At 57.5% G+C, this 14,168-nt stretch overlaps 1 protein-coding gene across 11 annotated transcripts in view; it reads left to right on the top strand.

Moving 5' to 3' along the window:
• Nucleotides 1-14,168, top strand: part of PRKCZ (protein kinase C zeta) — a 137,473-nt gene that overhangs the window by 73,561 nt on the left and 49,744 nt on the right. For 9 of the 11 annotated variants that reach the window (XM_024355843.2, XM_024355847.3, XM_024355845.2 and 6 more), the window contains one exon: nt 12,740-12,825. In XM_024355843.2, coding sequence (XP_024211611.1) covers nt 12,740-12,825 — 86 coding nt within the window. Of the gene's footprint in view, nt 1-5,960; nt 12,565-12,739; nt 12,826-14,168 lie in introns of those variants that run through there. The other 2 variants (XM_063787174.1, XM_024355848.3) reach the window with 2 other exon arrangements.

The following is a 14,168-nucleotide window of genomic DNA, read 5'->3' as shown; positions in this document are numbered from 1 at the left end:
GTGGTAGGGTCACGGCTGTAGTTAGGGTCATGGTAGTTAGGGTCATGGTGGTAGTTACTTAAGGTCATGGTGGCAGGTAGGGTCATGGCTCTAGTTAGGGTCATGGTGGTAGGGTCATAGTGGTAGTTAGGGTCATGGTGGTAGGGTCATGGTGGTAGTTAGGGTCATGGTGGTAGTTAGGGTCATGGTGGTAGTTAGGGTCACAGCTATAGTTAGTTAGGGTCATGGTGGGAGTTACAGTCACGGCTGTAGTTAGGGTCATGGTGGTAGTGAGGGTCATGGTGGTCGTTAGGGTCATGGTGGTAGTTAGGGTCATGGTGTTAGTTACTTAGGGTCATGGCGGTCGTTAGGGTCATGGTGGTAGTTAGGGTCATGGTGTTAGTTACTTAGGGTCATGGTGAGAGTTAGGGTCATGGTGGTAGTTACTTAGGGTCATGGTGGTAGTTAGGGTCACGGCTGTAGTTAGGGTCATGGTAGTTAGGGTCATCGTGGTAGTTACTTAAGGTCATGGTGGTAGGTAGGGTCATGGCTGTAGTTAGGGTCATGGTGGTAGGGTCACAGCGGTAGTTAGGGTTATGGTGGTAGTTAGGGTCACGGCGATAGGGTCATGGTGGTAGTTAGGGTCATGGTGGTAGTTAGGGTCACAGCTATAGTTAGGGTCATGGTGGGAGTTACGGTCACGGCTGTAGTTAGGGTCATGGTGGTAGTGAGGGTCATGGTGGTCGTTAGGGTCATGGTGGTAGTTAGGGTCATGATGTTAGTTACTTAGGGTCATGGCGGTCGTTAGGGTCATGGTGGTAGTTAGCGTCATGGAGTTAGTTACTTAGGGTCATGGTGGGAGTTAGGGTCATGGTGGTAGTTACAGGGTCATGGTGGGAGTTACGGTCACAGCTGTAGTTAGGGTCATGGTGGTAGTTAGGGTCATGGTGGTAGTTACTTAGGGTCATGGTGGTAGTTAGGGTCACGGTGATAGTTAGCGTCATGGTGGGAGTTACGGTCACGGCTGTAGTTAGGGTCATGGTGGTAGGGTCATGGTGGTAGGGTCACAGTGGTAGTTAGGGTCATGGTGGTAGTTAGGGTCATGGTGGTAGGGTCATGGTGGTAGTTAGGGTCATGGTGGTGGTTAGGGTCACGGTGGTAGAGTCACGGTGGTGGTTAGGGTCACGGCGATAGCGTCATGGTGGTAGTTAGGGTCACAGAGATAGCGTCATGGTGGTAGTTAGGGTCACGGTGGTAATTAGGGTCACGGTGGTGGTTAGGGTCACGGTGGTAGGATCATGGTGGTAGGGTCATGGTGGTAGTTAGGGTCACGGTGGTGGTCAGGGTCACGGTGGTAGTTAGGGTCATGGTGGTGGTTAGGGTCACGGCGATAGCGTCATGGTAGTTAGGGTCACGGCGATAGCGTAATGGTGGTAGTTAGGGTCATGGTGGTAATTAGGGTCACGGTGGTGGTTAGGGTCACGGTGGTGGTTAGGGTCATGGTGGTAGTTAGGGTCATGGCGGTAGTTAGGGTCATGGCTGTAGTTAGGGTCACGGTGGTAGTTAGGGTCACGGTGGTGGTTAGGGTCACGGTGGTGGTTAGGGTCACGGTTAGGGTCACGGTGGTGGTTAGGGTCACGGTGGTGGTTAGGGTCACGGTGGTGGTTAGGGTCACGGTGGTGGTTAGGGTCACGGTGGTGGTTAGGGTCATGGTGGTAGTTAGGGTCATGGTGGTAGTTACTTAGGGTCATGGTAGTTAGAGTCACGGCTGTAGTTAGGGTCATGGTGGTAGGGTCATGGTGGTAGGGTCACGGTGGTAGTTAGGGTCATGGTGGTAGTTAGGGTCACAGTGGTAGTTAGTCACTGGGTAGAACCCTTGTGGTGGGATTTGTGCCCTTTATAGGATGAGAGGATGAGACACAAGAGAGGTTGTGCTGCGCCTGTGCTCTCTGCTCCACATGAGAACATGGTGAGCATGAGGCCGCCAGCAAGCAAGGAGAGACCCCGCCCTGGAGGTGCCGTCATCCTGACTCCAGCCTCAGAAACATGAGAAAGTCAATGCCTGTCACTTAAGCCGCCCAGTCTGTGGTATTTTGCTGTGGTGGCTGAGCCGACGGAGACAGTTCCATAGGTCTTGATTGTCCTGGTGACCCTGAACCCCAGTTTTTGTCTCCAGTGAGATGCCCGGCCCAGCTTTCTGTGTGGCCTCCGAAGGGTCAGCAGACGCTGTGCATGTGCAGGGCTTGGGTGGCGCATCTCTCTGGCAACACCTTCTCTTCTGATGCACTTGTCTGGTCTCGGATGCCTCCAACGCGGTTTTTACTTATTTTCCAGCTTTCGTCGATTGTTCGTGGGAGGAGGGTTAGACTCCTCACGTGGCGTCCCTGGCCACATCCTCAGCGCCGTGTCCCCTCGCAGCTCAGTTCCTGGTTCTGAGTTATTCTGACTCAGCCGCACGTCCTCCCAGGGGCCTTGCCAGCCTGGCTCTGTGCCGGGCGCTGGGCAATCTCTGCCTCCAGCCTGGGCCTTTGGGTCTGTTTGAGGGTGGGGGACACGGAGCTCAGCAGTGAGGAACTCGGAGCAGCTTCTTGTTGTTGGTGTTGATGTGTTTTGTTTGTTTTAGTGAATCCAGAAAAAAAAATTTCTTACATAGAAAGGAGCAGTATTTGGTATGAATTTATTTGCAACTAACTGCTTGGAAGTTGGCGTACATCTTTCCACGGAAACTATGAAAATACTGGTCAGCCTCTCAGTCATTTCATAAAATCTTGATTTTGTATTACAACAAATTAGGATATTTTCAGTAGAACTGATTGTAAGGCCAGACTGTTGGAATGTAATTCCTTCCCAAACATCTCTCAGGGGCACTTTCCTGAACGGCTGCTGACAGCAGCATTTGAGGACGGTGGGGTGGAGGACATCCTGGGGGGCCTGGCTTCTTGGGAACTGGAGGCTTTGGCCCTTGTCCCACCCCTGCTGCCCTGAGGAGGGAGGCGTGGGGCCCTGGGCTGGCTGCAAGACGTGGAGTGACTGTGGGTCCCCGTGGCCCCTGACATGCTCCCAGGGAACCCAAGAAAAGACTGAGACCCTGTGGTGCCTCCCGCTTTCCATCCGCATTCCATGGCAGGTGAGTCCGATTATTCGAAGGAGGCTGGAGTGTGGGCGGAGGGCAGCGCCAGGTTTCCCAGTCGGATTTGCTCAGGGTCCCTCCAGCAGTCCATGCCGCAGAGGCTGTCCCTTGGGGGCCCACGCAGCCCAGCCACGGCCTTCTCACGTCCATGCGGGGATTTGCGCCCTGGAAGGAGCCGCCCGGCTGCCTCTCGCCAACATGCAGCACTTCCCTTCCTTTCCATGGAGCACGGTTCCTGTCCCGGGGGTCCATGTTGGCCACTGTGGGAGAGAGTCGGGCAGCTGAATTCCCGTAGGTTGGAATGCCAGGGCCCGAGGATGTTGCCCCTGTCCTGAAGGCTGTCGCCCGATCGCTCTATCCAAGGCTGCCCTGGGGCAGCGTCACCTGGGGGTCCTGCGGGGGCTTCTCAGCACAGCATCCAGCACCGCCACCTAGTGTGTTCCCGTCACGTCTCCTCCCCCCGCCTGCACCAGGCACCAGAGACCCGGATGCCAAGGCCTGTCAGCTTCCTCAATGGGAAACTTTTCTTCAGTGAACAAAGCTCTGTTTTATAGACTTTTTAAATTTTCAGCTCAAAAACCAAAGTCTGCCAGCGTTGGTGGCCTTGGAGGGCTGGTCTGCTGCCCTGGGCTGCAGGGGCTGCCCAGCTGGGGTCGTGGTCGGGGCAGGTGCCACCCACAGGTTGTTTGGCTGCAGGTGATGGGCAGGTCCCCCATCACGTGTCCAGAGGTGGGTGCTGCTGGTGGGTAATCCAGCTCATTACCTGTCTCCCCCCCAGCCGCCTTGGGCTGGGGACCCTGCCCCGCCGACCCTGCCATGCCCACCCCCCTCCAGCCTGATTGCGTGTCTCAGTCACACGACTGCCCTGGGCCCGTGATGTCACTGGGAAATGCCCTCGTTTGATTGGCTTAGACCCCAGATGAACAAGCCCAAGGTCTTGGGGCATCAGAACCACCCATGAGGGCAGCTGGATGCAGTGGCCACAGCCTGTGGTTGGGGAATGGCATTGCACAGCTCCACCACGAGGGGACCTGAGGCTTGGACTGCGAGACTGGCCCAGGCTCGCCACTTGCCCCTCACCCAGGGTCGCCTTCCCGAGGGCCGCGGACACCTGAGCAGTCCCCATGCCACTGCATCGTGGCAGGGACACGGCCGCCTATCCCTCCTGGGTCCCTTATCCACCTGCCTGTCCCTTTGTATCACTGACACCGTGATACCCATTGTGCTGCGCCGTGTGGCCCGGTGCCCACAGGGCCGGGTTCTGCCTGTTCCTGGGGGTCCGTGTGTCCCACGTGCCTGGAAGTGAGAGGACGGAAGTCGGCAGAGCTTGGCTCCCCGTTCGCCCGACTCGCGCCTCGGCTGTGCCTCTTCTGTCTCTCGAGCTCTTCTGTGCCGTGTGGTTGCATTAAGCAGCTGTGGGGAAGGGGGAGGTTGTTGCCTCAGTGGGAGCCTGGGCTGTGGCTGCCAGTCCCCAAAACAGACCCTGCGCCCCGGGCAACCATCTGCTTCCCGCCACAGTGGTGCCCAAAACCTTTTCCAAGTCGTCTTCTGTGACTTTAGTGTTATTCTTCAGTCACCTTTAAAAGCACTGGATGTTTTCAATCACATTTTCAGCTGGGAAATAGATCTGTGGTTAGAAACGGGAAGTTTGAGTTGCAGACTTGCGATCCGGGCAGGTCCCTCAGATGGAGGGGCTGCACCTCCACTGCCCCCCACCGCTGCCCCTGCCCCGCGGCCACCCCAGATCCTCAGACGCCCCTCCCTGTGCCTTCTCACCCTCTGGTCCTGGCTGGGCCCGTCCCGCCCCACGTCCCGCCTCCCACTGCCCTCAGCCTCTGGAACGGTGCCTGCATGGCTGGCACTATCCAGCGCAGAAGGAACGAAGGACTTCTGTTCAGACAGCTCTGCTGGGAGCGTTCTGGCCTGAGATGCAGTGGGAGCTCTGGTGCAGGTGTAGCCGAGGCTCAGGGGCTCCACAGCAGGCAAACAGGCGAACGGCGTCTCCTGCGGCTCTCGGTGGCTTTTTAGGACTCTGCGTTCGTGTTCTCCATTGTCCCTGGCAGCCCCTGGCCAGGGTGGCCCAGTGCCCACTATAGAGGGTGCAGGTCAGTTTGTGGACCAATGGCCAACCAGGCTGAGTCAGGTGAGGTGAGGAGTCCCACCCCAAACCCCAAACTCCAGTGTCTGGGCCACGGGCAGCCCTGGGACACCTTAGCTCTGGACACGAATTTGCGGTCATTGCTGTTCTTGTGTCTCTATTTGCCTAGGACATGCTGGCAGCTAACTGGGTGCTGGGGAAGCCTGGAGAGGAAGCCAGGTGGCCCCAGGCTTCTGGAGCTCAGAATCTAGTGGAAATCGCTGCCCAGGGAAGAAGCTCTGGAGTCTAGAGGTGGCAGCGCCCATTTTACCTGCACCCTCAGTGACAGCTGCACCCCGGCTTCTGGGGACCTCTGGGCCCAAGGGCACCTCACTGTCTCCTTGTCCTCCTGGTCACTGACCTGGGCCACCATAGAAGGCACCTGGCTATCTGCATGTGGCTTGACCACTGCCTTGCACCCATCCGGGCCCCGCAGGGCCGTCCTGTGGCACTGCTTTGGGCTGTGCTGGTCACCCCATGTAGCGGGGCCATGTCCAGTGAACAGGGGAGGCCTCAAGTGCCCCCTGACCTGCTGCCAGGGACTCGGCCCCTCCCTCACCACCCCCGCACCCGAGGGCTGTCGCCTGTCCCAGCCTGCTGCTCCGAGTTTAGTGTTTTAAAACGTGTTTTCTACGTCTTGTCAGAGTGCTCAAGGCGCGAGATTGCCATGGAAACTGAGCTCCTTAGAATTCCTGTGGCCGTCCTAATTATAGAATCTCAAAGACACGCACAGAGCTCCTTGAGGTTGTCGGAGTTAAGGCTGAAAGAGGAGGAGCGGCCCCTGTGATCCCCACAATTTTGTTCCCTGCTTGCTTCAGCAGAGCCTGGCACCCAGGGAGGTGGCAGGATGGGTCCCCGATGGGCACGTGACATCGAGCCAGCTCTGACTCCAAAGCCTGACCCGCGTGGCTGCACCGTCCACTGTGCGCCGTCCATTGCAGGAGACCCCAGGCTGTGTCCACACGTACCCCCGGAAGGACCTCCTGCTAACCTGGGCTTGACTTTGAGACCCTGTTCCACAGAGGTAGCCGGGGGACTCGCGGTGCCAGGCCCACAGCCTCCTCGCCGGTAGTATCTGGGGGCCGGGGGCCGTTTCCAGAGCACACTCCCCAGAAAGGCTCCCTTCTCCTTTTCACAGTGCTGACTGTCGCTTAGGTCAGAAATAGGCCCGTCGCTTTCCAAGCAGAAACCCAAACACTGAAAATTCGACTGTGACTTTTGAGGGGTGGGGACCGCCAGGTCCCCCCAACATCCCCCCCCGCGGGCCCAGAAAGGCAGAGTGGCTGCCGGCCCGCGTGTCCAGGCCCCTTGCACTGAGGGAACCTTCTAGTCAATTGCCTGAAGTTCGAAGGTTTGGGGGGTTTTCGTGGTTGCTTTCGTTTGTTTTGGCAGTTGCAGAATCCCCCGAAAAGGTGGGAATGTGGATTTTTCAAGGAAGGTGCTCCTTTGATTCAGAAGCTAAGGAGGCCCTAAGTGCAGTCTCACCTTGAGAAAAATATCAGGCCAGTCCTAGCGGAGGGGCGTCCTGCAGACACCCAGCCTGCACTCAGAACTGTCACGGTCAGAAAGCATGGTCAGAAAGTCTGAGAAAGTCACGGTGCAGCAGGGCCCGAGAGGCAAGACGGCGACACGTGGGCTCCAGGACAGGACCCTGGGGCGGACGCAGACAGTGGGTGAAAACCAAGGAAAGGTCTGAATATCGCTGAAGGTAGCCATGGATCCTGGCTCATTAATTGTAACAGTGTAGCAGGCGGGTGGAAGATGAGAGCTGTGGGGAGCCAGGCAGGGGGGGGTCTCTGGGAACTCTCCAATTTAAAGCTGTTCTTAAAAATAGTCTATTAAAAAAGACAGTTGAGGGCGGCCCTGCCTACAGCTGGAGTTGAGGTTCTGGGTAGCACCAGGCTTCCTCTCAGCCTCCATAGACGAGTAGGGACCAGGCAGGGCCTTGGCCACAGGGAGCCTTCTGGTTACCAGGTTCTCCACAGCCTTTGCAGTTTCCCTGTGAATCTGAAATTACCCCCAAATAAAAAGGGTGGGTTTTTTTGTTTGTTTGTTTTGTTTTGTTTTTGAGACAGCGTCTGGCTCTGTTGCCCAAGCTGGAATACAGTGGTGTGATCTCTGCTCAGTGCAGCCTCCACCTGCCAGGCTCAGGTGATCCTCCCACCTCAGCCTCCCGAGTAGCTGGGACTACAGGTGCACGCCACCACACTCGGCTCATTTTTTGTATTTTTTTTATAGAGACAGGGTCTCACCATGTTGCCCAGGCTGGATTCAAATTCCTGGGCTCAAGTGATCCACCTGCCTTGACCTACCGAGGTAGTGGGATTACAAGCATGAGCCGCCACGCCTGGCCAAAAGGTGTATTTGTTAAGTACAGGCTGCCCTGCTGTCCGTTATCCCTTATAACTCACCTGGTCCCTGCTTTCCAGCTGGGGACTGGCATGGACCCCATGGGGCTTCCCCCATTTCACTGAGGCAAGACCCAGATGCTGGGGGTATTGGGTGTCCTGCCCAACCAGGGTCCGCAGGGCCAGGGGCTCCTGGCGTGCCTTCCCGTGGGACTCCGCATGGGGGGCTGGGAGGGCGAGGAAAATGGGAAACACAATGCCTGCCCAAAACTCCCACCTTGGAGACCCTGTGCCAGGGTTTTCCAGAGAGACCAAACCAATAGGGTGTGTGTATAGAAAGATCTATTGTAAGGAACTGGCTTGTTCATAGAGACTCATGAAGCCCAAAATCTACAGGGGGCCCAGCAGGCTGGAGACCTAGGAGGAGCCACAGCCGCAGCACTGCTGCTCAGGGAGCTCAGCCTTTGCTCTGTGGAGGCCTTTTTCTGCTTGGGTGAGGCCCACCTGCATTGTGGTGGGCAGTCTGCTTCCCTCAAAGTCAGCTGATTTAAATGTTTATCTCATCCATACTCACCCTCATGGAAACATCCAGGATAACATTTGACCAGCCGTCTGGGCACCATGGCCCAGCCGCGTGGACACATACAGTGAACCATTGCAGGCCCTGCCTTGGCACTTGGCATCCGTGCATATCCCCTTAAGCCACACTCAGTCTCCACACAGCAGTACTCCCGCCTGACACACTCGGTCTCCACACACAGCCGTACTCCCGCCTGACACAGTTCAACCCTCCCGCAGGCAGTGCCAGCACACTTGGCCTTCCCAGAAGAGGGCCACCATCATGGGCTCGGACCTTCCAGCTGGACTGCAGTGGGGTGGGGCGTGGCCTCGCCTCTGTGGTCTTTGGGTCACTTGAATCCCCGCCTCTCACTCATTTTCCTTTGGTATTTGCAAATTTGTCCCTGTGGCGCCTAGAGCTGACTGCCGGGTGCCACCTGTGTCCTGCCTCAAGCCGAGCTCCAGGCGGCACCCGTGAGCAGGCAGGGATGCCAGTGGCTTCTCACCTGGGAGTTTCTTTGCAGACTCAGAGCTCTTTGTTCCTTTTTAAAAATCTGATTTGAAGGCCGGGCACAGTGGCTCATACCTGTAATCTCAGCACTTTGGGAGGCCGAGGTGGGCATATCGCCTGAGGTCAGGCGTTGGAGACCAGCCTGGGCAACACAGGTTGGGGCAACTCCCTTCCCTAATAAAAGTTCAAAACCAACCCTTAAAGTTTAAAAAGTGAGATGGGATATTTGAAGGAGGCAGGTCTGAGGGAAATGCTTGAAATTATCCTCTCTGTCCCTGTGCCGCCAGGTCATTTAGTTCCATTGTTATTCAACATACCATTTGACACATGCTAGGAGCGCAGGACTCGGCAATATAAAGCGTGGTAATCGATGGACACTGCCCCCGGCAGCCAGCCAGGGGCAGGACTTAAGCCCCACCCAACTGCAGGCTGTCCCCCACCGCTGCCAGCCTGAAATTGGATTGGTTACTGCTGCTGGTCTGAAATTGGATTGGTTATTTGCTTACTGGAACATTTTTGTCACATGACTGTGTATTCTAAAACAAGATGTTGTTTTTGTTTGTGAGAGAGTCTTGCTCTGTCGCCCAGGCTGGAGTGCAGTGGCGCGATCTCGGCTCACTGCAAGCTCCGCCTCCCGGGTTCACGCCATTCTCCCGCCTCAGCCTCCCAAGTAGTTGGGACTACAGGCGCCCACCACCACACCCGACTAATTTTTTGTATTTTTAGTAGAGACGGGGTTTCACCGTGTTAGCCAGGGTGGTCTCGATCTCCTGACCTTGTGATCCGCCCGCCTCGGCCTCCCAAAGTGCTGGGATTACAGGCGTGAGCCACCGTGCCTGGTATTGGGTTTGTTTGTGTGTGTGTGTGTGTGTGTGTGTGTGTGTGTGTGTTTTTGACTTACTTGTTTGGTTCTATAGCAATGGCACCATGTTTCTGTCACCCAAACCAAAAATCACCTAGGGTTTGATTTTTGGTGTTTCTAAGACACCTCTGGGCCACTGCACATGGCTGAGGTGGGCTTCGCACCGGCTGTCTTCCGTTGGACGCCCACACATCGGTTTATTTATGCATTCTCTTGTCCACAGACCTTGAGGTCATCAGACATTCTTGAATGCTCCCGAGCCCAGGAGCGAGCGTTTCTGAGCTTTGACGGAGCAGCAGTGGGGCTGCCGGGCCCTAGGGGGAGCAAATGGTCCTCGTTTCTGAGCTGCGAGGCTCTCCCAGAGAATAAGCCATTTCTCCGGGGCACTCCTGGGCCTCGAAGGTGTTTGGGGCTGCGGGGGATTGATTTGTGCCGACCCCGCAGTGTAGGAGACGCCTGGGCGGCCTTGCGGGTTGCTTCGATGGTTCTCGGGGCTGAGATGCTTGTGTCTCTCTCGGGCGAGACGCCTGCTCTGGGCTTCTGTTCCTATTTTGACTGCTTTTTCCTCATGGATTTTTCAGTCCAGCATCCCTAGCCACGGGCCCTTTGTCTCTCATGTGTGCAGGTGATTCAGGGTGACTAAAATCTTCTGTAATTCCTTCTAAAATGTTTTGCCGCTTTGCTGTCCACGTTTCCACCCTTAGTCTCTGAGGGGCCTAGTGTGTGTATGGTGGGAAGCGGGGTCAGCCCCCGCCTGGACCGCTGTGACAGAACCCCACAGACAGGGTGACTTACACGCGACAGAAACGTCTTTTCTCAAGTTCTGGAGGCGTGGGGACCCCATCTTCAAATACAGCCACATTGGGGGTTAGGGCTCCCCACGTGAATTTAGGGGACACTTCAGTTCGTCCCGGCGGGGACTGGGGACTCCGGGCTGTGTGCTGTGTCCTGTGGGAGAGTTTGTTCACCCTGCTGCAGGCTCCCTGATGAGCCCTGGCGTCTGCTAGGACGTCATTCTCTTTACTGATTGAACTCGAAGGATGTCCAGTTGGCGCATTTTCAGGGTTTCCCAGGCGCCCTGGGGGTGGGTCCTGTGTGTCCCCGCTCCAGCCAGCGTCGACCCCCAGCTGTGCGTCAGTCCCTCAGCTCCGCCCCCCAGCTGCGCGGCCGTCCCTCGGCTCCGCCCCACAGCTGTGTGACCGCCCTTCGGCTCCGCCCGCAGCTGCACGTTCGTCCCTCGGCTCCGCCCCCAGTTGCTCGTCGGTTCCCTCGGCTCCGCCCCCTCGGCTGTGCGTCTGGCCCTCAGCTCCACCCCCAGCTGCGCGTCCGTTCCTCAGCTCAGTCCCCAAGCTGTGCGTCCTTCCCTCAGCTCTAACCCCAGCTGTGCGTCCCTCCTTCAGCTCTACCCCCAGCTGTGCGCCCGCCCCTTGGTTCCACCCCCCTCCCCAGCTGTGCGCCCGCCCCTTGGTTCCACCCCACCAAGCTGTGCGCCCGCCCCTTGGTTCCGCCCCCCCCCCCAGCTGTGCATCCGTCCCTTGGCTCCGCCCCGCACTGTGCGTCCATTTTTGACTCCGCCCCCGGCTGTGCGTCCGTCCCTCGGTTCCGCCCCCGGCTGCGCGTCTGTCCCTCGACTCGGCCCCTCAGCTGTGCGCCACTTTCTCTGTGGCCCACAGTACCTCCGTCTCCGCCGCTTCACACCCTTCTCTTTCTTTCTCTCTTCAGAGAGGGTTGTTGGGCAGGCAGAGCATCCCCCGAGGGGACAAGTCAGGCCTACGGACTCCTGGAGCCAGGACCTGCCGTAGGCTGGTTAGGGCAGGATGCGCCCTGTCTTCGTGGGTAGAGCCACATGGGGGCTCACCCGACCTCCTCAGGGCTGAGGGGCACAGGGGCCGAAAGTGTGGCCGCCCCTGGGGGTCTGCGCCTCTTGTGGAGCCCAGGCCTGGCGCCCAGGTGGGTGGAGTGTGGAGGGGGCACAGGCTGCACGACCCCAGCCTGGCCTCGGGCTTGCTGGGAGTCGCGTCTGTGGCCGGAGGGGCCTTTGGTGTCACCAGGCCTCTGTCAAACCCCAAGCCGCATCCTGGGAGGGCTGGGTGGGCTGAGCCGCCCGCTGCCGTGAGGCCTCTTTGACCTGCGCTCCTGGAGGACCCCTGACTTCTTGGTTTCGCTCTGAATCTTCCATTTAAAGGAAGAGGAGCAGGTTTTACCATCCGTGTGGCCTGATTTCAGCAGTTTCCAGTCAGAGCTAGTTATTTGCTTGTTTTAAAAACATTCCGTTACAATTTCCACTTCAGTATATTTGTGGCACTTTCATTTGGTTCATGAAAGTCGCTTTTATGATGGAATTTTATAAAAGCACAAAGCTTCCCATTGTACGTTCCGTTTCTGAAGATTCTGTTTACACACACATCCGTTTCAAAGAGTTCTGGAGGAGCAAAGTGGGACACGGTGTTGAGGAAGGACAAGACCAGCCGTCTGGTTACAGGCTTGGTGCCGCCTTTCTCATAAGAGGCACAGTCCGCATAGGCTGGACTGTCAAATGCATGTTATAAAGATGATGTTTTTGGTAACTTGCGAATGGAAACGGGTGCATGGTCGGTTTGGTTCTCCTGCCCTGAGATTTATTAGGTTAAAGGAAACTCGACTGGAGAGCCCGGGGCCTCGCGCCGCTTGCGTCTGGCGAGTTGTTGAAGTGAAGTCAGTGGCACTCTCCTGCATCTTAGCCTGGCCCAGGCTCCAGTGTGGCGTCCACTCTTCCTCCTCTGACAGTCATGTGTAAATATTGAGGCCCGTTTGAACTATCCCCGTGCGAGAAAAAAGGCCTGTTTTTCACAGGGCTGCCTGGGGAGGAGAGGGGTGGAAAGGAAAACAGGCAGGGGACAAACGGACCTGGCCTGCGTTGGCCTGGGGTGACTTCACGGCTCCACTGTCAGCAAGCGGCCGTCCCGTGGTGAATCCTGTACGCCCTGCGAGGACACCTGGCTCCATCCTCACCTGGGCCTCTGTCTCCAGCCGCCGAGGCCGTGACACCATGAGGATCATGTGAGGAGGGGCAGAGAGAGGCCTCTGGGAGGCCGTCATTCCAGCCCTGCCTTCCCTGCCTGGGAGGACGCTGCGGCCACCACCACCTGGACGGGAGTGGCCTGTCGCAGCTGCACCCTGCGTGGGCTCGTGGCCGCCACGCTGTTTCTTTACACCTTTCTCATATCCTTTCCAGAATCTATCTACCGCCGGGGAGCCAGAAGATGGAGGAAGCTGTACTGTGCCAACGGCCACCTCTTCCAAGCCAAGCGCTTTAACAGGGTGAGTGGCCCCCTTGGGACTAGTCCCTCAAGGGGCCTTTTGTTACTTTTAAAAGCAAAGAGAGAGGAGGGGAGGCACGTCCTGCTGAGCCCAGGCTGGGCTCTTTTTGGCGCCCGAGGGCAAGGTTACAGAAATGCTTTCTCTGGTGCAGGATGAGGCTTTCACTAGGGCTGTCTGAGGCGGGAAGTGCCCTCCGGGCCTTTCCCTGCGTGGTGGATGCCCAGTGAATGCTGTCTGTGTCTGCCTGGCTGTGTGACTCTTATCAGGGCTCAGGGCTCACTGGCCTGAGGCCCCAGCCTGCCTGCATCCAGAGTGGGGCGGCTGCATTCCATCCGCATGTAGCGCCAGGGTGTGTGTTTTCAGCCGCACAGAGTGTTGCCTAGTAGCTAAGAGTCTCCGTGAATCCTGGAAGCTCCTTCAGCCCCATCCCTGCTTGGGCCTCTGTCTTTCCAGCGGCCACCCACGGGGGCCCTTTCCAGAGGACACTTAACTTATTTTCCTTGTTTCTCTTTATGATGCTTTTCTAGTTCCTATGAAATGGGTGATTCAGATGCTTTTGTAATTGTTCTGTTTCACAGTGGAAGGGGAGGTGTCTGGGTGTGCCTTGGTGGCCCTGGAGTTGGTCCCACACAGGGAGTGTCTTGGGGGTGCGTGGAAGTATACAGGGCCTGTCCCCACTGCGGGACTCCATACAGAGCCCCTGACAGCCCCTCACAGGAGCGGTGGCCCTGGGGCTACCTTTGCGTTCCACACTCACCTGCCACGTGGCCTCACGTGTCAACCTCCACTGGGTGTACGGCACCTCTGTCTCCTGGAGTGGCCTCAAGTCACCTGCCCCTCCTTCTACTCCCATGGTCTGCCCTCTAGACCATCAGGAAGTTCTGTTCATGTGAGCCACTCCTCCCGCCCCTGCGTGTGCTCGGTCCCTGTCATGTGGCAAGAGTGGGTCTGGACTCCCATTCCTCTTGGGGCTAACACAGGTGGGGATGCAGGACAAGCTCCTGAGTGACTGAAGAGGGGTGTGGTGGGAACTAGGCTCCAGGAGATGAGCAGGTCAGCACTAGGAAGACCTGGACATTGCCTGGAGAGCCCAGAGGACTTCCTGGAGGAGGAGGCATCTGATCATACTGCCTGGGAGGTCAGTGCAGAGGAGATGCCAGGAGCACCAAGCATGTGGCAGGCGCACGGGAGAGTCCAGCCAGTGTCTGGGAGGCCCTGAGGACGAGGTTGGGGACACCAGGAAATGGGGAGCCTAGGCGGCTGTGTGCTTAGGGCAGGTGGGTGTGGGTGAACAGGCAGTTTGGCCCAGGCTGGGACTCAGGAGAGTGTGGCTGGAGGTGGCC

Source organism: Pan troglodytes, chromosome 1 (genome assembly GCF_028858775.2).
Source record: "Pan troglodytes isolate AG18354 chromosome 1, NHGRI_mPanTro3-v2.0_pri, whole genome shotgun sequence".
NCBI lineage: Eukaryota > Metazoa > Chordata > Mammalia > Primates > Hominidae > Pan > Pan troglodytes.
This window is presented reverse-complemented; position numbering and strand designations above follow the sequence as displayed.